Source organism: Dendrobates tinctorius, unplaced genomic scaffold (genome assembly GCF_039654945.1).
Source record: "Dendrobates tinctorius isolate UK_male_01 unplaced genomic scaffold, ASM3965494v1 ptg000364l, whole genome shotgun sequence".
Lineage (NCBI taxonomy): Eukaryota > Metazoa > Chordata > Amphibia > Anura > Dendrobatidae > Dendrobates > Dendrobates tinctorius.
This window is the reverse complement of record NW_027362030.1, coordinates 354,852-380,636: the sequence shown is the minus strand read 5'-3', so window position 1 is coordinate 380,636 and position 25,785 is coordinate 354,852. Positions and strand designations below refer to the sequence as shown.

Sequence of the window (25,785 nt, the reverse complement as noted above, 5' to 3'; positions counted from 1 at the left end):
AAAGTTGTTAATGGCTAATAAATTGCTCAGTAGCACAGATGAACCATCAGAGCACGCTAACCTACATGAGCTGATAATGTTACATAGTTATCTAATCTATTCTAGAGCTTTTGTTACAGTAGTTTTTGAAACGTCAGAATATAATGCTCGGCATTTGCTTACAACTTGCAGGACATATTGCTTTTGTTCTTCATCTTTTGTCAGAAGGTCGTTAAAGTCGGTTACTTCCTACCTCTTTTAATTTTTCTTTCCTAACTTTTGGATTTACAACCCTAGCGTGCTCTGATGGTTCATCTGTGCTACTGAGCAATTTATTAGCCATTAACAACTTTTCATTGTCTGTAATGGTGGGATCAAAAAACGATAATCCCACCAACTCTGCATTCAAATACCACAAATGGTTGGAAAATGTGGTCAGGGCTATTTCTGCAATGTTGTTGTCACATTCTTTATAGTCTAACAGACTATGCAAAATACCTAAATCTTAAAATACCTCAATTTGGATTTTTTCAAACTTTGAGCGACGAGCGGCACGGGTTAACGTCGTTTGATCGAGCTCAAATTTTGGCTCTCTCAATATCTGGAAAGGGGAATCGTTTTGTGGGGTCCAGACGGACAAAATTCTGACATTTTTTCCCCCCATATGAGATCCGGTCACCCTAGGATCACACTGAAGGCTGGGGCGCTCGGTTGGTGGACACACTGATGACTGTGGGGGAGGCTGTGACACTGAAAACTGCGGGGGTGGAGGTCACACTGAAGGCTGCAGGGGTAGCGGTTACTTTGAAAATTTGGGGGGAAGCGGTTACATTGAGGACTGCGGGGGTGTCAGAAAGGGTATGGTCATTCTATCAGGATTTGTAAGCGAAAACCAGGAGAGGGTGATCATACAGAAGTGGTGACGGGCTTCTATTAGGTCTCCTCTGATTGTTCCTCTCCTGATTTTCTATTACACATACTGATGTAAAATACTGACCAAATACTGATCACGTGACTGTGGCCTAAGACTGAGCACTGTAGGCGAGAAGGTCACACTGAAGGGTGCAGCGATAGAGGTCACACTGGAGACTGCGAAAGAGGCCGTCACACTGAAGACTGCAGAGGTGGTGGTCACACTGAGGACTGCAGATGTGGCGGTCACACAGAAGACTGCAGAGGCGGTCACACTGAAGACTGCGGCGGTGGTGGTCACACTGATGACTGCAGAGGTGGTGGTCACACTGATGACTGCAGAGGTGGTCACACTGATGACTGCAGAGGAGGTGGTCACACTGATGACTGCAGAGGAGGTGGTCACACTGATGACTGCAGAGGTGGTGGTCGCACTGATGACTGCAGAGGTGGTCACACAGAATACTGCGGAGGAGGCGGTTACACTGAAGACTGCAGAGGTGGTGGTCACACTGATGACTGCAGAGGTGGTGGTCACACTGATGACTGCAGAGGTGGTGGTCACACTGATGACTGCAGAGGTGGTCACACAGAATACTGCGGAAGAGGCGGTAACACTGAAGACTGCGGAGGTGGTGGTCACACTGATGACTGCAGAGGTGGTGGTCGCACTGATGACTGCAGAGGTGGTGGTCACAAGAATACTGTGGAGGTGGTGGTCACACTGATGACTGCAGAGGTGGTGGTCACACTGATGACTGCAGAGGTGGTGGTCACACTGATGACTGCAGAGGTGGTGGTCACACTGATGACTGCAGAGGTGGTGGTCACACTGATGACTGCAGAGGTGGTGGTCACACTGATGACTGCAGAGGAGGTGGTCACACTGATGACTGCAGAGGTGGTGGTCGCACTGATGACTGCAGAGGTGGTCACACAGAATACTGCGGAGGAGGCGGTTACACTGAAGACTGCAGAGGTGGTGGTCACACTGATGACTGCAGAGGTGGTGGTCACACAGAATACTGCGGAGGAGGCGGTTACACTGAAGACTGCAGAGGTGGTGGTCGCACTGATGACTGCAGAGGTGGTCACACAGAATACTGCGGAGGAGGCGGTTACACTGAAGACTGCAGAGGTGGTGGTCACACTGATGACTGCAGAGGTGGTGGTCACACAGAATACTGCGGAGGAGGCGGTTACACTGAAGACTGCGGAGGTGGTGGTCGCACTGAAGACTGCAGAGATGGTGGTCACACAGAATACTGCGGAAGAGGCGGTAACACTGAAGACTGCGGAGGTGGTGGTCACACTGATGACTGCAGAGGTGGTCACACTGATGACTGCAGAGGTGGTGGTCGCACTGATGACTGCAGAGGTGGTCACACAGAATACTGCGGAGGAGGCGGTTACACTGAAGACTGCAGAAGTGGTGGTCACACTGATGACTGCAGAGGTGGTGGTCACACTGATGACTGCAGAGGTGGTGGTCACACAGAATACTGCGGAGGAGGCGGTTACACTGAAGACTGCGGAGGTGGTGGTCGCACTGAAGACTGCAGAGATGGTGGTCACACAGAATACTGCGGAAGAGGCGGTAACACTGAAGACTGCGGAGGTGGTGGTCACACTGATGACTGCAGAGGTGGTGGTCGCACTGATGACTGCAGAGGTGGTGGTCACAAGAATACTGTGGAGGAGGCGGTTACACTGAAGACTGCGGAGGTGGTGGTCACACTGAAGATTGTGGAGTAGGCAGTCACACTAAGGATTGCAGAGGTGGTGTTCACACTGAAGACTGCAGAGGTGGCGGTCACACAGAAGACTGCAGAGGTGGTGGTCACACTGAAGATTGTGGAGTAGGCAGTCACACTAAGGATTGCAGAAGTGGTGTTCACACTGAAGACTGCAGAAGTGGTGGTCACACAGAAGACTGCAGAGGTGGTGGTCACACTGAAGATTGTGGAGTAGGCAGTCACACTAAGGATTGCAGAAGTGGTGTTCACACTGAAGACTGCAGAAGTGGTGGTCACACAGAAGACTGCAGAGGTGGTGGTCACACTGAAGATTGTGGAGTAGGCAGTCACACTAAGGATTGCAGAAGTGGTGTTCACACTGAAGACTGCAGAAGTGGTGGTCACACAGAAGACTGCAGAGGTGGTGGTTACACAGAAGACTGCAGAGGTGGTGGTCACACTGAAGATTGTGGAGTAGGCAGTCACACTAAGGATTGTAGAAGTGGTGTTCACACTGAAGACTGCAGAGGTGGCGGTCACACTGAAGATTGTGGAGTAGGCAGTCACACTAAGGATTGCAGAGGTGGTGTTCACACTGAAGACTGTGGAGTAGGCAATCACACTAAGGATTGCAGAGGTGGTGTTCACACTGAAGACTGCAGAGGTGGCGGTCACACTGAAGACTGCAGAGGTGGTGGTCACACTTAAGATTGTGGAGTAGGCAGTCACACTAAGGATTGCAGAGGTGGTGTTCACACTGAAGACTGCAGAGGTGGTGGTTACACAGAAGACTGCAGAGGTGGTGGTCACACTGAAGATTGTGGAGTAGGCAGTCACACTAAGGATTGCAGAGGTGGTGTTCACACTGAAGACTGCAGAGGTGGTGGTTACACAGAAGACTGCAGAGGTGGTGGTCACACTGAAGATTGTGGAGTAGGCAGTCACACTAAGGATTGCAGAAGTGGTGTTCACACTGAAGACTGCAGAGGTGGCGGTCACACAGAAGACTGCAAAGGTGGTGGTTACGCTGAAAATTGCGGAGGAGGCGGTCAAGCTGAAGACTCACTCCGGAGGCATCAGTCATACTGGAGACTGTGGGGAAGGTGGTCACACAAATGCCAGCAAAGGCGGCTTTCACACAGAAGACTGTGGGGCATTGGTCACAATGGAGACTGCAGAGGTGGAAGTCAAACTGGAGACTGCAGGGTCAGAGGTCATTCTGAAGATTAGGGGGGCAGTGACACACTGGAAATTGCGGGGGCGGAGGTCACACTAAAGAATGCAAGGGCAGAATTCAAAATGGAGACTGCTGGGTTTGTGGTCACATTGAAGACTGCTGGAGTGATAGTCACACTAAAGTATAGGTGTGTCTGATGTCACACTAAAGACTGATAGCACAAAAGATTGCAGGATCGGCGGTCACACTGTAGACTGCAGGGCGGAGGTCACACTGAAGACTGCAAGATTGGTAGTCACACTGAACACTGTGGGGGCGGAGGTAACACTGAACACTGTGGGGGCGGAGGTGACACTGAACACTGCGGGGGCGGAGGTGACACTGAACACTGCGGGGGCGGAGGTGACACTGAACACTGCGGGGGCGGAGGTGACACTGAACACTGTGGGGGTGGAGGTGACACTGAACACTGTGGGGGCGGAGGTGACACTGAACACTGCGGGGGCGGAGGTAACACTGAACACTGTGGGGGTGGAGGTGACACTGAACACTGCGGGGGCAGAGGTGACACTGAATACTGCGGGGGCGGAGGTAACACTGAATACTGCGGGGGCGGAGGTGACACTGAATACTGCGGGGGCGGAGGTGACACTGAATACTGCGGGGGCGGAGGTAACACTGAATACTGCGGGGCAGAGGTGACACTGAATACTGCGGGGGCGGAGGTGACACTGAATACTGCGGGGGTAGAGATGACACTGAATACTGCGGGGGGGCGGAGGTGACACTGAATGCTGTGGGGGCGGAGGTAACACTGAATACTGCTGGGGTAGAGGTGACAATGAATAATGTGGAGGAGGAGGTAACACTGAATACTGCGGGGGTGGAGTTAACACTGAATACTGCTGGGGTAGAGGTAACACTGAATACTGTGGGGGGGGCAGAGGTAACACTGAATACTGCTGGGGCGGAGGTGACACTGAATACTGAGGGGGGGGCAGAGGTAACACTGAATACTGCGGGTGCGAAGGTAACACTGAATGCTGCTGGGGCGGAGGTGACACTGAATACTGCGGGGGCGGAGGTGACACTGAATACTGCGGGGGTAGAGGTAACACTGAATACTGCGGGGGTAGAGGTAACACTGAATACTGCGGGGGCAGAGGTAACACTGAATACTGCGGGGGTAGAGGTGACACTGAATACTGCGGGGGTAGAGGTGACACTGAATACTGTGGAGGAGGAGGTAACACTGAATACTGCGGGGGTGGAGTTAACACTGAACACTGCTGGGGCGGAGGTAACACTGAATACTGTGGGGGCGGAGGTGACACTGAATACTGAGGGGGGGGCAGAGGTAACACTGAATACTGCGGGTGCGAAGGTAACACTGAATACTGCGGGGGCGGAGGTGACACTGAATACTGCGGGGGCGGAGGTGACACTGAATACTGCGGGGGCGGAGGTAACACTGAATACTGCGGGGGCGGAGGTAACACTGAATACTGCGGGGGCAGAGGTAACACTGAATACTGTGGGGGTAGAGGTAACACTGAATACTGCGGGGGGGCGGAGGTAACACTGAATGTTGCGGGGGTAGAGGTGACACTGAATACTGTGGAGGAGGAGGTAACACTGAATACTACGGGGGCGGAGGTGACACTGAATACTGCGGGGGGGCGGAGGTAACACTGAATGCTGCGGGGGCGGAGGTGACACTGAATACTGCGGGGGCGGAGGTGACACTGAATACTGTGGAGGAGGAGGTAACACTGAATACTGCGGGGGGCGGAGGTAACACTGAATACTGCGGGGGGGGCGGAGGTAACACTGAATGCTGCAGGGGCGGAGGTAACACTGAATACTGCGGGGGGGGTGAAGGTAACACTGAATGCTGCGGGGGAGGAGGTGACACTGAATACTGCTGGGGTAGAGGTGACACTGAATACTGTGGAGGAGGAGGTAACACTGAATACTGCGGGGGGGAGGTAACACTGAATACTGTGGGGGCGGAGGTGACACTGAATACTGCGGGGGGCGAAGGTGACACTGAATACTGCGGGGGCGAAGGTGACACTGAATACTGTGGGGGCGAAGGTGACACTGAATACTGCGGGGGCGAAGGTAACACTGAATACTGTGGGGGGGTGGAGGTAACACTGAATGCTGCGGGTGCGGAGGTGACACTGAATACTGCTGTGGCGGAGGTAACACTGAATGCTGCGGGGGCGGAGGTAACACTGAATACTGCGGGGGCGGAGTTAACACTGAATACTGCGGGGGCGGAGGTAACACTGAATACTGCGGGGGCGGAGGTAACACTGAATACTGCGGGGGGGGGCGGAGGTAACACTCAATGTTGCGGGGGCGGAGGTGACACCGAATACTGCTGGGGTAGAGGTGACACTGAATACTGTGGAGGAGGAGGTAACACTGAATACTGCGGGGGCGGAGGTAACACTGAATACTGCGGGGGGGCGGAGGAAACACTGAATGCTGCGGGGGCGGAGGGGACACTGAATACTGCGGGGGCGGAGGTAACACTGAATACTGCGGGGGCGGAGGTAACACTGAATACTGCGGGGGGGGCGGAGGTAACACTGAATACTGCGGGGGGGGGCGGAGGTAACACTCAATGTTGCGGGGGCGGAGGTGACACCGAATACTGCGGGGGCGGAGGTGACACTGAATACTGCGGGGGCGAAGGTAACACTGAATACTGCGGGGGCGGAGGTAACACTGAATACTGCGGGGGGGCGGAGGAAACACTGAATGCTGCGGGGGCGGAGGGGACACTGAATACTGCTGGGGCGGAGGTAACACTGAATGCTGCGGGGGGGCGGAGGTAACACTGAATACTGGGGGGGCGGAGGTAACACTGAATACTGTGGGGTGGAGGTGACACTGAATACTGCGGGGGTAGAGGTGACACTGAATACTGCGGGGGGGGGCCGAGATGACACTGAATACTGTGGGGGCGGAAGTGACACTGAATGCTGCGGGGGCGGAGGTGACACTTAATACTGCGGGGGCAGAGGTAACACTGAATACTGCGGGGGTAGAGGTGACACTGAATACTGTGGGGGCGGAGGTAACACTGAATACTGCGGGGGCGGAGGTAACACTGAATACTGCGGGGGCGGAGGTAACACTGAATACTGCGGGGGCGGAGGTAACACTGAATACTGCGGGGGCGGAGGTAACACTGAATACTGCTGAGGTAGAGGTGACACTGAATACTACGGGGGGGCGGAGGTAACACTGAATACTGCGGGGGCGGAGGTAACACTGAATACTGCGGGGGTAGAGGTGACACTGAATACTGCAGGGGGGGTGAAGGTAACACTGAATGCTGCGGGGGTGGAGGTGACACTGAATACTGCTGGGGCGGAGGTAACACTGAATGCTGCGGGGGCGGAGGTAACACTGAATACTGCGGGGGCGGAGGTAACACTGAATACTGCGGGGGCGGAGGTAACACTGAATACTGCGGGGGCAGAGGTGACACTGAATACTACGGGGGGGCGAAGGTAACACTGAATACTGCGGGGGAGGAGGTAACACTGAATACTGCGGGGGTAGAGGTGACACTGAATACTGCGGGGGGGGTGAAGGTAACACTGAATGCTGTGGGGGTGGAGGTGACACTGAATACTGCTGGGGCGGAGGTAACACTGAATGCTGCGGGGGCGGAGGTAACACTGAATACTGCGGTGGCGGAGGTAAGACTGAATACTGCGGGGGGGGGCGGAGGTAACACTGAATACTGCGGGGCAGAGGTAACACTGAATACTGCGGGGGTGGAGGTGACACTGAATACTGCTGAGGTAGAGGTGACACTGAATACTACGGGGGGGGCGGAGGTAACACTGAATACTGCGGGGGCGGAGGTAACACTGAATACTGCGGGGGTAGAGGTGACACTGAATACTGCGGGGGGGGCGGAGGTAACACTGAATACTGCGGGGCAGAGGTAACACTGAATACTGCGGGGGTGGAGGTGACACTGAATACTGCTGAGGTAGAGGTGACACTGAATACTACGGGGGGGGCGGAGGTAACACTGAATACTGCGGGGGCGGAGGTAACACTGAATACTGCGGGGGTAGAGGTGACACTGAATACTGCGGGGGGGGCGGAGGTAACACTGAATACTGCGGGGGCGGAGGTGACACTGAATACTGTGGAGGAGGAGGTAACACTGAATACTGCGGGGGCGAAGGTAAGGGGGCAGAGGTAACACTGAATGCTGCGGGGGCGGAGGTGACACTGAATACTGCTGGGGCGGAGGTAACACTGAATGCTGCGGGGGGGGCGGAGGTAACACTGAATACTGCGGGGCAGAGGTAACACTGAATACTGCGGGGGTGGAGGTAACACTGAATACTGCAGGGGAGGAGGTAACACTGAATACTGCAGGGGGGCGGAGGTAACACTGAATACTGCAGGGGAGGAGGTAACACTGAATACTGCGGGGGCGGAGGTAACACTGAATACTGCGGGGGCGGAGGTAACACTGAATGCTGCGGGGGCGGAGGTAACACTGAATGCTGCGGGGGCGGAGGTGACACTGAATACTGCTGGGGCAGAGGTAACACTGAATACTGCGGAGGGGGCGGAGGTAACACTGAATACTGAGGGGGCGGAGGTAATACTGAATACTGCGGGGGTAGAGGTGACACTGAATACTGAGGGGGCGGAGGTAATACTGAATACTGCGGGGGTAGAGGTGACACTGAATACTGCGGGGGCGGAGGTGACACTGAATACTGCCTGGGCGAAGGTAACACTGAATACTGAGGGGGCGGAGGTAATACTGAATACTGCGGGGGTAGAGGTAACACTGAATACTGAGGGGGCGGAGGTAATACTGAATACTGCGGGGGTAGAGGTGACACTGAATACTGCGGGGGGGGCGGAGGTAACACTGAATACTGCGGGGGCGGTGGTGACACTGAATACTGCCTGGGCGAAGGTAACACTGAATACTGCGGGGGGGGCGGAGGTAACACTGAATGCTGCGGGGGCGGAGGTGACACTGAATACTACTGGGGCGGAGGTAACACTGAATGCTGCGGGGGCGGAGGTAACACTGAATACTGTGGGGGCGGAGGTAACACTGAATACTGCGGGGGCGGAGGTAACACTGAATACTACTGGGGCGGAGGTAACACTGAATGCTGCGGGGGCGGAGGTGACACTGAATACTACTGGGGCGGAGGTGACACTGAATACTGCGGGGGCGGAGGTAACACTGAATACTGCGGGGGCGGAGGTAACACTGAATGCTGCGGGGGCGGAGGTGACACTGAATACTACTGGGGCGGAGGTAACACTGAATGCTGCGGGGGCGGAGGTAACACTGAATACTGCGGGGGCGGAGGTGACACTGAATACTGCTGGGGTAGAGGTGACACTGAATACTGCGGGGGGGGCGGAGGTAACACTGAATACTGCGGGGGCGGAGGTGACACTGAATACTGCCTGGGCGAAGGTAACACTGAATACTGCGGGGGGGGCGGAGGTAACACTGAATGCTGCGGGGGCGGAGGTGACACTGAATACTACTGGGGCGGAGGTAACACTGAATGCTGCGGGGCGGAGGTAACACTGAATACTGTGGGGGCGGAGGTAACACTGAATACTGCGGGGGCGGAGGTAACACTGAATACTGCGGGGGGGCGGAGGTAACACTGAATACTGCGGGGAGGGTGAAGGTAACACTGAATGCTGCGGGGGCAGAGGTGACACTGAATACTGCGGGGGCGGAGGTGACACTGAATACTGCGGGGGCGGAGGTAACACTGAATACTGCGGGGGTAGAGGTGACACTGAATACTGCGGGGGTAGAGGTAACACTGAATATTGCAGGGGGCGGAGGTAACACTGAATACTGCGGGGCGGAGGTGACACTGAATACTGTGCAGGAGGAGGTGACACTGAATACTGCGGGGGCGGAGGTAACACTGAATACTGCGGGGGCGAAGGTAACACTGAATACTGCAGGGGTAGAGGTGACACTGAATACTGCGGGGGGGGCGGAGGTAACACTGAATACTGCGCGGCGGAGGTGACACTGAATACTGTGCAGGAGGAGGTGACACTGAATACTGCGGGGGTGGAGGTAACACTGAATACTGCGGGGGGAGGAGGTAACACTGAATACTGCGGGGGCGGAGGTGACACTGAATACTGTGCGGGGGTAGAGGTGACACTGAATACTGCGGGGTCGGAGGTAACACTGAATACTGCTGGGGCGGAGGTGACACTGAATACTGTGCGGGGGCGGAGGTGACACTGAATACTGTGGGGTCGGAGGTGACACAGAATAGTGCGGGGGCGGAGGTAACACTGAATACTGCAGGGGCGGAGGTGACACTGAATGCTGCGGGGGCGGAGGTGACACTGAATACTGCTGGGGCGGAGGTAACACTGAATACTGCTGGGGTAGAGGTAACACTGAATGCTGCAGGGCGGAGGTAACACTGAATACTGTGGGGTCGGAGGTGACACTGAATACTGTGGGGTCGGAGGTGACACTGAATAGTGCGGGGGCGGAGGTAACACTGAATACTGCAGGGGTGAAGGTAACACTGAATGCTGCGGGGGCGAAGGTAACACTGAATACTGCAGGGGTGAAGGTAACACTGAATAGTGCGGGGGCGGAGGTAACACTGAATACTGCAGGGGTGAAGGTAACACTGAATACTGCAGGGGTGAAGGTAACACTGAATACTGCGGGGCGGAGGTGACACTGAATACTGTGCAGGAGGAGGTGACACTGAATACTGCGGGGGCGGAGGTAACACTGAATACTGCGGGGGCGAAGGTAACACTGAATACTGCAGGGGTAGAGGTGACACTGAATACTGCGGGGGGGGCGGAGGTAACACTGAATACTGCGCGGCGGAGGTGACACTGAATACTGTGCAGGAGGAGGTGACACTGAATACTGCGGGGGTGGAGGTAACACTGAATACTGCGGGGGGAGGAGGTAACACTGAATACTGCGGGGGCGGAGGTGACACTGAATACTGTGCGGGGGTAGAGGTGACACTGAATACTGCGGGGTCGGAGGTGACACTGAATACTGCGGGGGCGGAGGTGACACTGAATACTGTGGGGTCGGAGGTGACACTGAATAGTGCGGGGGCGGAGGTAACACTGAATAGTGCGGGGGCGGAGGTAACACTGAATACTGCAGGGGCGGAGGTGACACTGAATGCTGCGGGGGCGGAGGTGACACTGAATACTGCTGGGGCGGAGGTAACACTGAATACTGCTGGGGTAGAGGTAACACTGAATGCTGCAGGGCGGAGGTAACACTGAATACTGCAGGGGCGGAGGTGACACTGAATACTGCGGGGGCGGAGGTGACACTGAATACTGCTGGGGTAGAGGTAACACTGAATACTGTGGGGTCGGAGGTGACACTGAATACTGCTGGGGTAGAGGTGACACTGAATACTGTGGGGTCGGAGGTGACACTGAATACTGTGGGGTCGGAGGTGACACTGAATAGTGCGGGGGCGGAGGTAACACTGAATACTGCAGGGGTGAAGGTAACACTGAATGCTGCGGGGGCGGAGGTGACACTGAATACTGCTGGGGCGGAGGTAACACTGAATGCTGCAGGGCGGAGGTAACACTGAATACTGTGGGGGTAGAGGTGACACTGAATACTGCGGCGGCGGATGTGACACAGAATAGTGCGGTGGCGGAGGTAACACTGAATACTGCGGGGGCGGAGGTCAAATTGAATACTGCAGCGACGGAGGTCACACTGATTACAGTGGGGGCGGCAGTCACACTGAAGATGGGACAAAAATTAATTTACATAAATTCTTAAAATTATATTACACCGAAGATGTGAGCCCATATGGTTAGTGCAGGTGTATAACCCCTTCCTCTATGATTTGTGAAGGTGTGCAACACCCCCATATCATTTGTGTAGGAGTGACCCCCTATAGTCAGTGCTATAATTTGGGTAGGTGTGTAATCTCAGCCTTATAGTGACTCCTCCCCCATATTCAGTGGAGGTCTATGACCCCTTGTAGTCAGCGTAGGCATGTGACCCCCATGTCCCCGATATTTAGAGTAGGTGTGTGACCCCCCTATATTTAGTGTTGGAGGCTAACCCCCTTATAACTAGTGTAGGTGTGTATTAGTATATGTGTGTGACCCCCTAAAATTGGTATATGTGTGTGACCCCCTATAATTAGTATATGTGTGTGACCCCCCCTATAATTAGTGCAGGTGTGTGACCCCCTAAAATTAGTATATGTGTGTGACCCCCCTATAACTAGTGTAGGTGTGTGACCCCCCTATAATTAGTATATGTGTGTGACCCCCCCCTTTAATTAGTGCAGGTGTTTGACTCTTACTAGTGTGGGTGTGTGACCCCCCCCAATTAGCAGGGCAGCTGACACCCCCTTTAAATTTGCCACCACTTCTATCTCTTCTCGCTTTGTTTCGGCACAGGATCCTGGATTTCCGCCGTGTCCCCCCGGTTTCAGGACGTCTTATTAATATAACACAAAATGTTCTGTCGGTGACGGGGAACTCAGAGCTGGAGAGCATCTTCTTCATCTCACCAGGTACAGGCGACCACCAGTGTATGTAAGGGAGCAGTATATAAAAGGAGGGGGGCAGTGCATACAACAGGTGGCGTGGTGTATATAAAAAGGGGGGGCAATGTATACAACAAGGGAGGGCAGTGCATATAACAATGGGCGTGGTGTAAATATTAAGGGGAGGCGTCGAATATAACTAGGGGGGCAATTTATATAACAAGGGGTGAAGTATAAATAATAAGGGGGCATTGTATATAATGAGGGGGAAGTGCATATAACAATGGGCGTGGTGTAAATATTAAGGGGAGGCGTCGAATATAACAAGGGGGGCAATTTATATAACAAGGGGTGAAGTATAAATAATAAGGGGGCATTGTATATAATGAGGGGGAAGTGCATATAACAATGGGCGTGGTGTAAATATTAAGGGGAGGCGTCGAATATAACAAGGGGGGCAATTTATATAACAAGGAGTGAAGTATAAATAATAAGGGGGCATTGTATATAATGAGGGGGAAGTGCATATAACAATGGGCGTGGTGTAAATATTAAGGGGAGGCGTCGAATATAACAAGGGGGGCAATTTATATAACAAGGGGTGAAGTATAAATAATAAGGGGGCAATGTATACAACAAGGGAGGGCAGTGCATATAACAATGGGCGTGGTGTAAATATTAAGGGGAGGCGTCGAATATAACTAGGGGGGCAATTTATATAACAAGGGGTGAAGTATAAATAATAAGGGGGCATTGTATATAATGAGGGGGAAGTGCATATAACAATGGGCGTGGTGTAAATATTAAGGGGAGGCGTCGAATATAACAAGGGGGGCAATTTATATAACAAGGGGTGAAGTTTAAATAATAAGGGGGCATTGTATATAATGAGGGGGAAGTGCATATAACAATGGGCGTGGTGTAAATATTAAGGGGAGGCGTCGAATATAACAAGGGGGGCAATTTATATAACAAGGGGTGAAGTATAAATAATAAGGGGGCATTGTATATAATGAGGGGGAAGTGCATATAACAATGGGCATGGTGTAAATATTAAGGGGAGGCGTCGAATATAACAAGGGGGCAATTTATATAACAAGGGGTGAAGTATAAATAATAAGGGGGCATTGTATATAATGAGGGGGAAGTGCATATAACAATGGGCGTGGTGTAAATATTAAGGGGAGGCGTCGAATATAACAAGGGGGGCAATTTATATAACAAGGGGTGAAGTATAAATAATAAGGGGGCATTATATATAATGAGGGGAAGTGCATATAACAATGGGCATGGTGTAAATATTAAGGGGAGGCGTCGAATATAACAAGGGGGCAATTTATATAACAAGGGGTGAAGTATAAATAATAAGGGGGCATTGTATATAATGAGGGAGAAGTGCATATAACAATGGGCGTGGTGTAAATATTAAGGGGAGGCGTCGAATATAACAAGGGGGGCAATTTATATAACAAGGGGTGAAGTATAAATAATAAGGGGGCATTGTATATAATGAGGGGGAAGTGCATATAACAATGGGCGTGGTGTAAATATTTAGGGGGGCGTCAAATATAACAAAGGGGGACAATTTATATAACGGGGCGAGATAAATAATAAGGGGCGTTGTATATAATGAGGGGGCAGTGCATATAACAATGGGTGTGATGTAAATAATATGGGGGCGCTGTATATAATGAGGGTTGACAATGTATGTAACGGGGCGTGGAATAAATAATAAGGAGGCGGTGTATATAATATATATGAGGGGAAGCAGTGTATATAACAGGCGGTGCAGTGTAAATAATAAGGGGGCAGTGTATATGAAAAGGGGGCAATGCATATAATGAGATGGCAGTACATATAACGAGGGTATGGTGTAAATAATAAGGGGGCGGTGTATATAATGAGGGGGACAATGTATATAACAGGGGGCGCTTTGTAAATAATAAGGGAGTGGTGTATATAACGAGGGGGGCAGTGCATATGAGGTGTGGGCGGTGTATATAACGAGGGGGGGCAGTGCATATTATGACGTGTGGACAGTGGATATAACAGGTGGCCCCGGTGTAAATAATTAGGAGTTGATGTATATAAAAGAGGGGCAGTGCATATAATGAGGAGGGGCAGTGTAAATAATAAGGGGGCAGTGTACATAAAAAGGGAGGGGGCAGTGCATACATCCAGGGATGTGGCGTAAGTAATAAGGGGCCTGTGTATATAGCGAGGGGGGACCGTGTATATAACCTGACTTTGGATATGGGATGGACCCCCACTCCATCTTAAAACCACCATAACTACAGTAAACCTAGGCACTAGAATAAATACACAACACATTATTTTGGTTGTCAAACTGGCCACAGCTTTATTTAAATCACAAGATTAAAGCAACCACAGTAGGAGTCAGGTGAAGTGCTCATACATTGGGATTCACAAGTACTGTGATATCCCCAGCTGTCTGACATATAGCACCAGGACAGACAGCCATAAAAGGGGTGGCACCAGGACAGACAGCCATAAAAGTGGCGGCACCAGGACAGAGCCATAAATGGGGCGGCACGCCCTGGCTTGCCATTCAAGCATAGCCAGTAAACTTTCAGGGCACCAATGACCCTATTATCCTCACTCCTGTGCTTAACACTATGCCCACTCCTGGTTGACGTTACCATTGCAACGTCCTTGAGGCCACCAATACCTAGCCTGTTCACCACCATGAGGTTTATACCTCCTCTATTAGTTACAATGAGTCCACCTTAACTTGTCCGCAACTTCCACCCGACTCCTAAACCGCCACCAAGAGGCCATTTGACACCTTAAATGGACTCGACCGCCATCAACCATGCCTAATAAAGCCATCAACCAGTTCTACACTGGTCCAAAGCGTTTGATCCCCTGCCACACAAGAGGTTGGTACACAAAATGAGAATGCTGGGTCTGGGGAAAATGTGTGTAAATGGGTAACTGGCTGAGTGATAGAAAGCAGAGGGTGGTTATAAATGGTATATTCTCTAACTGGGCCGCTGTGACCAGTGGGGACCACAGGGGTCGGTGTTGGGACCTCTTCTCTTCAACATAATTATTAACGATCTGGTAGAAGGTTTACACAGTAAAATATCGATATTTGCAGATGATACAAAACTATGTAAAGCAGTCAATACCAGAGAAGATAGTATTCTGCTACAGATGGATCTGGATAAGTTGGGAACTTGGGCCGAAAGGTGGCAGATGGGGTTTAACAATGATAAATGTAAGGTTATACACATGGGAAGAAGGAATCAATATCACCATTACACACTGAACGGTAAACCACTGGGTAAATCTGACCTGGAGAAGGACTTGGGGATCCTAGTTAATGATAAACTTACCTGGAGCAGCCAGTGCCAGGCAGCGGCTGCCAAGGCAAACAGGATCATGGGGTGCACTAAAAGAGGTCTGAATATACATGATGAGAGCATTATACTGCCTCTGTACAAATCTCTGGTTAGACCGCACATGGAGTACTGTGTACAGTTTTGGGCGCCGGTGCTCAGGAAGGATATAATGGAACTAGAGTGGGTACAAAGGAGGGCAACAAAATTAATAAAGGGGATGGGGAACTACAATACCCAGAGAGATTAGCAAAATTAGGATTATTTAGTCTAGAAAAAAGACGACTGAGGGGTGATCTAATAACCATGTATAAGTATATAAGGGGACAATGCAATCACTCCGAGGATCTGTTTATACCAAGGAAGGTGACGGTCACAAGGGGGCATTCTCTGCGTCTGGAGGAGAAAAGGTTTTTCAACCAACATAGAAGAGGATTCTTTACTGTTAGGGCAGTGAGAATCTGGAATTCCCTGCCTGAGGAGGTGGTGATGGCGAACTCAGTTGAGTGGTTCAAGAGAGGCCTGGATGGCTTCCTGGAGCGTAACAATATTGTATCTTACAGTGAGTAGGTTCTTTAGAGGAACGTATATCTGGGGATTTATTCTGATGGAATATAGGCTGAGCTGGATGGACACAGGGCTTTTTTTCTGCCTTGCTCACTATTTTAAACACTATGGAAAGACTGTTATTGCCCTTGGTGTTAATGAACTAGATTACTTTACCCTTAGCCTCTCCCCCAGCTCAAGGGCACCAGGAATAGGCATATTGCCCTTTGTGTTAACGAACTTGATTACTTTACTGTTAGCCGCTCCCCCAGCTCAAGGGCACCGGGAATAGGCATATTGCCCTTGGTGTTAATGCACTTGATTACCCTTAGCCTCTCCCCCAGCTCAGGGGCACCGGGAGTAGGCATATTGCCCTTGGTGTTAATGCACTTGATTACTTTACCCTTAGCCTCTCCCCCAGCTCAAGGGCACCAGGAATAGGCATATTGTCCTTGGTGTTAATGCACTTGATTACTTTACCCTTAGCCTCTCCCCCAGCTCAGGGGCACCGGGAATAGGCATATTGCCCTTGGTGTTAATGCACTTGATTACTTTACCCTTAGCCTCTCCCCCAGCTCAGGGACACTGGGAGTAGGCATATTGCCCTTGGTGTTAATGCACTTGATTACTTTACCCTTAGCCTCTCCCCCAGCTCAAGGGCACCGGGAATAGGCATATTGCCCTTCGTGTTAATGCACTTGACTACTTTACCCTTAGTCTCTCCCAATAGCTCAAGGGCACCGGGAATAGGCATACTGCCCTTCGTGTTAATGCACTTGACTACTTTACCCTTAGTCGCTCCCACTAGCTCAGGGGCACCAGGAATAGGCATACTGCCCTTCGTGCTAATGCACTTGATTACTTTACCCTTAGTCGCTCCCAATAGCTCAAGGGCACTGGGAATAGGCATACTGCCCTTCGTGTTAATGCACTTGACTACTTTACCCTTAGTCGCTCCCACTGACTCAGGGGCACCGGGAATAGGCATATTGCCCTTGGGGTTACCGCCCGGGAGCCGCGAAAATCTTGGCAGATCCATCAAAAAACGGGTGAGACGGACGACCGTCAGTCAAAGTCCGCCACTAATGTAAGTCTATGGGGGGAAAAAACGGATCCGCCCCTTTTTGGCAGATCCGTTTTTTCTAAGATTGGCGGATTTTGACTGACGACAAAAAACGGAGGTGTGAAACAGGCCTTAAAGCAACATCACTCTTGCTTAAAATAATAATAATCTTTATTTATATAGCGCCAACATATTCCGCTGCGCTTTACAGTTTAACTGTTTCAAACACAAGTCATAAGTAACAACGTTAACAATACAATAAAGCACAATCAGCCGACCCTGCTGGTGAGAGCTTACACTCTACAGTGAGGTGGGGGAGATACAGAGTACAGGTGTGTATTTACAATGGTATATTTACAATGAAGGTCCAGCCATCCTGAGGGAGTGAGGGATGGATGGAGATAGTGAATGGGCTACACACGCACACTTACACAGAGAATGACTGTGATTAGTGACCGTGATAGGACGCTCTGAACAAATGTGTTTTGAGGGAACGCCTGAAACTATGCAAATTGCTAATTTCTTGGGGTAGAGCATTCCAGAGAATAGGAGCAGCACGGGAGAAGTCTTTGAGTTGGGAGTGGGAGGTGCGGATTAGTGCAGAGATTAGTCAAAAGTCGTTTGCAGAGCGCAGTGGTCGGTTAGGCCGATAGACAGAAATGAGGGAGGAGATGTAGGGGGTGCTGCACTGTGGAGAGCTTTGTGGGTGAGAACAAGTACTTTGAATTGGATCCTATAATGAAGGGGCAGCTAATGTAAGGACTGGCGAAGAGCGGACGTGTCGGAGTACCGATTAGCCAGATGGACGACCCTGGCTGCTGCATTAAAGATGGACAGGAGAGGGGATAGTGGAGTAACGGGGAGGCCAATTAATAGAGCATTGCAGTAGTCCAGGCGGGAGTGGATCAGGGCTACAGTGAGAGTTTTTGTTGTTTCCATGGTGAGAAAAGGGCGGATTCTAGAGATGTTCTTTAGGTGTAGGCGGCAAGAGCGGGCAAGAGATTGTATATGGGATGTGACGGAGAGATTGGTGTCAAACATAACACCCAGACAGCGTGCCTGCTGTCGGGGTGTTATTGTGGTGCCACCCACGGAGAGGGAAATGTCAGATTTAGGGAGGTTAGTAGATGGTGGGAGCAGAAGTTGTTCAGTTTTGGAGAGGTTGAGTTTCAGATAGAGAGCAGACATGATGTTGGAGACTGCAGACAGACAGTCACTGACGTTCTGTAGTACAGCGGAGGTAAGGTCAGGGGATGATGTGTACAGTTGTGTGTCATCAGCATAAAGATGGTACTGAAAGCCAAATCTGCTGATGGTCTGTCCAATTGGGGCCGTGTAGAGAGAGAAGAGAAGGGGGCCAAGGACTGAGCCCTGAGGTACCCCGACAGTGAGAGGAAGAGGAGATGACGTGGAGCCAGCGAACAAAACACTGAAGGAGCGGTCAGAGAGATAGGAAGAGAACCAGGAGAGAGCAGTGTCCTTAATGCCTAGTGACTGGAGCCTAGAGAGTAGGAGATGGTGGTCAACAGTATCGAAAGCTGCAGATAGGTCGAGAAGAAAGAGAAGAGAGTGGTCACCGTTATGTTTTGCTGTCAGAAGGTCATTGGTCACTATGATGAGGGCAGTTTCAGTCGAATGTAGGGGGCGGAAGCCGGACTGTGAAGGGTCTAGAAGGGAGTGAGTGGAGAGGTAATGGGTAAGGCGGGAGTAAACTAGGCGCTCCAAAAGTTTAGAGATGAAGGGGAGATTGGAGACTGGTCTGTAGTTGTTTGTGCAGGATAGGTAGAGAGTGGGTTTCTTTAGTAATGGAGTAAAGATGGTGTGTTTGAAGGAGGAGGGGAAAATGCCCGAGGAGAGGGAGAGATTAAAGATTGCAGTTAGGTGAGTTGTGACGACTGGAGAGAGAGACTGGAGGAGATGTGAGGGAATGGGGTCGGTAGTGCATGTGGTCGGACGAGGAGAGGAGTCTGGAGACGACTTCTTGTTAGGAGTGGCGGAAGACACTAAAAAAAAAAAATAATTAAAGTGCCTTCGCCACTCGGGGTCCACCGTGCGGCAGGTGATATAACCGCTGCTAGAGAGGCAGAGCACTGTGGCGTTAATGTGCACGGGGTTAACTGCACCCAGAGTGCACTGAAGCAAGCTCTGTTAAAGACACAGAGCCGCAACCTTAAAGCACACAAAAACGCTGTGTCTGTTTAAGTCACAGAACAACAGCGACACGGTAATAAAGGGTTACAGGAGCAGCCTTAAATATCAGAACTATTCCGACAAGACCTACCGTGAAAAGAGGTGCGAGGCGTCGCAACTGCGAACGCTCGAGGAACTGCAGATGAGGCGCCATGTGAACGGAGCCTCAGAGGAGACACCACGATATCGCTGGCGCGATGCAGAACGCTAGCTGCTGAGACAGGAATAGCTGGAGCGCGCTGGCGCTGCTACTGGCGGCTGCCCAATCACTCACACAATCGTATTATCAGAGGGAAGGGGTTTCTTAATAAGTCAGTCACCAGTCCAAGCATCCGTCACCATACATACAGCAGCAAGTATGAAATACTAGCGCAGGGCATAGCGGCCATGCGCACTTTTTATATCGTACGGGATCTGCCAGAAATCTCCAGAGCCCTGAGCTAAGCCAATGGAATCAGGAGCAGGACCTGAGCACCTGACTCCTGAACTCCAATGGGAGCTCGTCCCGTGGGCATGCTCAGAAGCTGGAAAGAAGGACTTAGCCTCTGGAGACATTTGTGAGAACCTGGATCCCTGCATAGGCAGCATAGCACCCAGATTCCTAACACTTCTTCTGTGATGGGATCAAATGTGGAAAGTGAGCCAGGGGAGATGCAGGAAGGGATGGGAGTCACAGCACTTGATGGTTGGGTGCAGATTTCCTGACGGATATTATCTATTTTTTCTGTAAAGTGGGAGGCCAGGTCATCAGCACAAATGTCTGTGATAGGGGCTTGTGCTTTTGGCCTGAGGAGGGAGTGAAAAGTGTTGAAAAGTTTCTTGGGGTTGTTGGCTAGTGAGGAGATCAGGGTGGTGAAGTAGGTCTGTTTGGCGAGGTGAAGGGCAGCGTTATAGGTTCTTAACATGAATCTACACCGATATACAAACAAAACTGCAAGATTTAAAGGTCCACCCCTCCCAAAGTCATGTCCTCCCCTGTTTAGTGCTCTGGTGGCATTGTAAATAATAAGGGGGTGGTGTATATAACAAGGGGGACAGTATATATAACCAGGGGAACGTATAAATAATAAAAGGGCAGTGTAAATAACGAGGGGGTACAGTGTAAATAATAAGAGGGTGGTGTATACAACGATTAAGGGCAGTACATAAGACCAGGGGCATGGTGTAACAAATGAGTGGGGTTGTATTTAACTAGGGGAGACAGTGTATATAACAAAGGGCGTAGTGTAAATAATAAGGGGGGAGGTGTATATAGCGAGGGGGGACAGTGTATATAACAAAGGGCGTAGTGTAAATAATAAGGGGGAGGTGTATATAGCGAGGGGGTACAGTGTATATAACAAAGGGCATAGTGTAAATAATAAGGGGGAGGTGTATATAGCGAGGGGGGACAGTGTATATAACAAAGGGCGTAGTGTAAATAATAAGGGGGAGGTGTATATCGCGAGGGGGGACAGTGTATATAACAAAGGGCGTAGTGTAAATAATAAGGGGGAGGTGTATATAGCGAGGGGGGACAGTGTATATAACAAAGGGCGTAGTGTAAATAATAAGGGGGAGGTGTATATAGCGAGGGGGGACAGTGTATATAACAAAGGGCGTAGTGTAAATAATAAGGGGGAGGTGTATATAGCGAGGGGGGACAGTGTATATAACAAAGGGCGTAGTGTAAATAATAAGGGGGAGGTGTATATAGCGAGGGGGGACAGTGTATATAACAAAGGGCGTAGTGTAAATAATAAGGGGGAGGTGTATATAGCGAGGGGGGACAGTGTATATAACAAAGGGCATAGTGTAAATAATAAGGGGGAGGTGTATATAGCGAGGGGGGACAGTGTATATAACAAAGGGCGTAGTGTAAATAATAAGGGGGAGGTGTATATAGCGAGGGGGGACAGTGTATATAACAAAGGGCGTAGTGTAAATAATAAGGGGGAGGTGTATATAGCGAGGGGGGACAGTGTATATAACAAAGGGCGTAGTGTAAATAATAAGGGGGAGGTGTATATAGCGAGGGGGGACAGTGTATATAACAAAGGGCGTAGTGTAAATAATAAGGGGGAGGTGTATATAGCGAGGGGGGACAGTGTATATAACAAAGGGCATAGTCTAAATAAGGGGGCGTGTATAGGAGGGAGTGTATATAATAAGGAGGCTGAGTATATAATGAGGAAGTGGAGTATATCATGAGGGGGAGGAGTATATTATAAGAGGGTGAAGTACATAATCAGAGGGCGGAGTAAATAATTGGGCGGAGTACATAATGGGACGGAGTATATAATGTTGGCGGAGTATATTATGAGGGGGTAGAGTAAATAATTATGATACGTGTTTATAACGAGAGGGTAGGCAGAATATATAATGAAGAAGTGGATTATATAATGGGGTGGAGTATCTAATGAGGGTCGAGTATAATATGAGGGGGCGAAGTATATAATGGGTCCAGAGTATGTAATGGCGTGAAGTATATTATAAGGGTGCAGAGTATATAATTAGGATACGTGCATATTACGAGGGGGAGGCGGAACATATAATGAGGGGGTGAATTATATAATGGGGCGGTGTGTATTATGAGGGGGCAGAGTATGGGTTATATAATGGGGTGGCATGTATATAATAAGAGCACAGCTGACATTTTCTATGCTCTCTCCTGCAGCGGACAACGTGTGCTTCTTCTCCAAGTGTCTGTACAAGTGTAAGACGGAGTACGCGGTGTGCGGGAACCCCCACATGATAGAGGCCTCACTCTCCGCCTTCCTGCCCCCGCTGAACTCTGCACCCCGAGTCTCAGTCCACAACCCCTGGATCAGATCCTACTCCTTCTCGGGGACAGAGGAGTAAGTGTCGGGGCTCCATTCTCTGTCTGTTATTGGCTGTGGTGCCGGACGTGGTGGAGGATCGGGGTTCACCTACAGATGGGGGATAAATACAGTGTGACACCGCTCAGACTCCTCGGAGGCCGGACTTCAGCATTGTCAACCACCACGTCTGTGTATATACCGTGCGCTGTGATGTCACCCACCACGTCTGTGTATATACCGTGCGCTGTGATGTCACCCACCACGTCTGTGTATATACCGTGCGCTGTGATGTCACCCACCACGTCTGTGTATATACCGTGCGCTGTGATGTCGCCCACCACGTCTGTGTATACACCGTGTGCTGTGATGTCACCCACCACGTCTGTGTATACACCGTGCGCTGTGATGTCACCCACCTCGTCTGTGTATACACCATGTGCTGTGATGTCACTACCACGTATGTGTATATACCGTGCACTGTGATGTCACCCACCACGTCTGTGTATATACCGTGCGCTGTGATGTCACCCACCACGTCTGTGTATACACCGTGCGCTTTGATGTCGCCCACCACGTCTGTGTATACACCGTGCGCTGTGATGTCACCCACCTCGTCTGTGTATACACCATGTGCTGTGATGTCACTACCACGTATGTGTATATAACGTGCGCTGTGATGTCGCCCACCACGTCTGTGTATATACCGTGCGCTGTGATGTCACTACCACGTATGTGTATATACCGTGCGCTGTGATGTCGCCCACCTCGTCTGTGTATACACCATGTGCTGTGATGTCACTACCACGTCTGTGTATATAACGTGTGCTGTGATGTTGCCCACCACGTCTGTGTATACACCGTGCGCTGTGATGTCACCCACCTCGTCTGTGTATACACCATGTGCTGTGATGTCACCCACCTCGTCTGTGTATACACCATGTGCTGTGATGTCACTACCACGTATGTGTATATAACGTGCGCTGTGATGTCACCACCACGTCTGTGTATATACAGTGCGCTGTGATGTCACCACCACGTCTGTGTATATACAGTGCGCTGTGATGTCATCACCACGTCTGTGTATATAACGTGCGCTGTGATGTCGCCCACCACGTCTGTGTATACACCGTGTGCTGTGATGTTGCCCACCACGTCTGTGTATACACCGTGCGCTGTGATGTCACCCACCTCGTCTGTGTATACACCGTGCGCTGTGATGTCACCCACCTCGTCTGTGTATACACCATGTGCTGTGATGTCACTACCACGTATGTGTATATAACGTGCGCTGTGATGTCACCACCACGTCTGTGTATACACCGTGTGCTGTGATGTCGCCCACCACGTCTGTGTATATACAGTGCACTGTGATGTCACCACCACGTCTGTGTATATACAGTGCGCTGTGATGTCACCATCACGTCTGTGTATATACAGTGCGCTGTGATATCACCACCACGTCTGTGTATATACAGTGCACTGTGATGTCACCCACCATGTCCGTGTATACACCGTGCGCTGTGATGTCACCCACCACGTCTGTGTATACACCGTGCACTGTGATATCACCCACCATGTCTGTGTATACACCGTGCGCTGTGATGTCACCCACCACGTCTGTGTATATACAGTGTTCTGTGATGTCACCACCACGTCTGTGCATACACCGTGCGCTGTGATGTCACCCACCACGTCTGTGTGTACACCGTGCGCTGTGATGTCACCCACCACGTCTGTGTATATACAGTGCGCTGTGATGTCACCCACGACGTCTGTGTATATACTGTGCGCTGTGATGTCACCACCACGTCTGTGTATACACCGTGCTGGGATGTCACCCACCACGTCTGTGTATATACAGTGTGCTGTGATGTCACCACCACGTCTGTGTATACACCGTGCGCTGTGATGTCACCCACCACGTCTGTGTATATACCGTGCGCTGTGATGTCACCACCACGTCTGTGTATACACCGTGTGCTGTGATGTCACCCACCATGTCTGTGTATACACCGTGTGCTGTGATGTAACCCACCACGTCTGTGTATACACCATGTGCTGTGATATCATCCACCACGTCTGTGTATATACAGTGCGCTGTGATGTCGCCACCACGTCTGTGTATACACCGTGTGCTGTGATGTCACCCACCACGTCTGTGTATATACCGTGCGCTGTGATGTCACCCACCACGTCTGTGTATATACAGTGCGCTGTGATGTCACCCACCACGTCGGTGTATATACAGTGTGCTGTGATGTCACCACCACGTCTGTGTATATACCGTGTGCTGTGATGTCGCCCACCACGTCTGTGTATATACAGTGTGCTGTGATGTCACCCACCACGTCTGTGTATATACCGTGTGCTGTGATGTCACCCACCACGTCTGTGTATATACCGTGTGCTGTGATGTCACCACCACGTCTGTGTATATACCGTGCACTGTGATGTCACCCACCACGTCGGTGTATATACAGTGTGCTGTGATGTCACCACCACGTCTGTGTATATACCGTGTGCTGTGATGTCGCCCACCACGTCTGTGTATATACAGTGTGCTGTGATGTCACCCACCACGTCTGTGTATATACCGTGTGCTGTGATGTCGCCCACCACGTATGTGTATATACCGTGCACTGTGATGTCACCCACCACGTCGGTGTATATACAGTGTGCTGTGATGTCACCACCACGTCTGTGTATATACCGTGTGCTGTGATGTCGCCCACCACGTCTGTGTATATACAGTGTGCTGTGATGTCACCCACCACGTCTGTGTATATACCGTGTGCTGTGATGTCACCCACCACGTCTGTGTATATACCGTGTGCTGTGATGTCACCACCACGTCTGTGTATATACCGTGCACTGTGATGTCACCACCACGTCTGTGTATACACCGTGCACTGTGATATCACCCACCATGTCTGTGTATACACCGTGCGCTGTGATGTCACCCACCACGTCTGTGTATATACAGTGTTCTGTGATGTCACCACCACGTCTGTGCATACACCGTGCGCTGTGATGTCACCCACCACGTCTGTGTATACACCGTGCGCTGTGATGTCACCCACCTCGTCTGTGTATACACCATGTGCTGTGATGTCACCCACCTCGTCTGTGTATACACCATGTGCTGTGATGTCACTACCACGTATGTGTATATAACGTGCGCTGTGATGTCACCACCACGTCTGTGTATATACAGTGCGCTGTGATGTCATCACCACGTCTGTGTATATAACGTGCGCTGTGATGTCGCCCACCACGTCTGTGTATACACCGTGTGCTGTGATGTTGCCCACCACGTCTGTGTATACACCGTGCGCTGTGATGTCACCCACCTCGTCTGTGTATACACCGTGCGCTGTGATGTCACCCACCTCGTCTGTGTATACACCATGTGCTGTGATGTCACTACCACGTATGTGTATATAACGTGC

At 51.0% G+C, this 25,785-nt stretch overlaps 1 protein-coding gene across 1 annotated transcript in view; it reads left to right on the top strand.

The window, feature by feature from the left end:
• FAM20A (FAM20A golgi associated secretory pathway pseudokinase) overlaps window positions 1–25,785 on the top strand; it is a 154,501-nt gene that overhangs the window by 101,347 nt on the left and 27,369 nt on the right. The window contains exons 6-7 of the mRNA XM_073562690.1: window positions 12,286–12,401; window positions 22,192–22,372. Coding sequence (XP_073418791.1) covers window positions 12,286–12,401; window positions 22,192–22,372 — 297 coding nt within the window. The remainder of the gene's footprint in view (window positions 1–12,285; window positions 12,402–22,191; window positions 22,373–25,785) is intronic.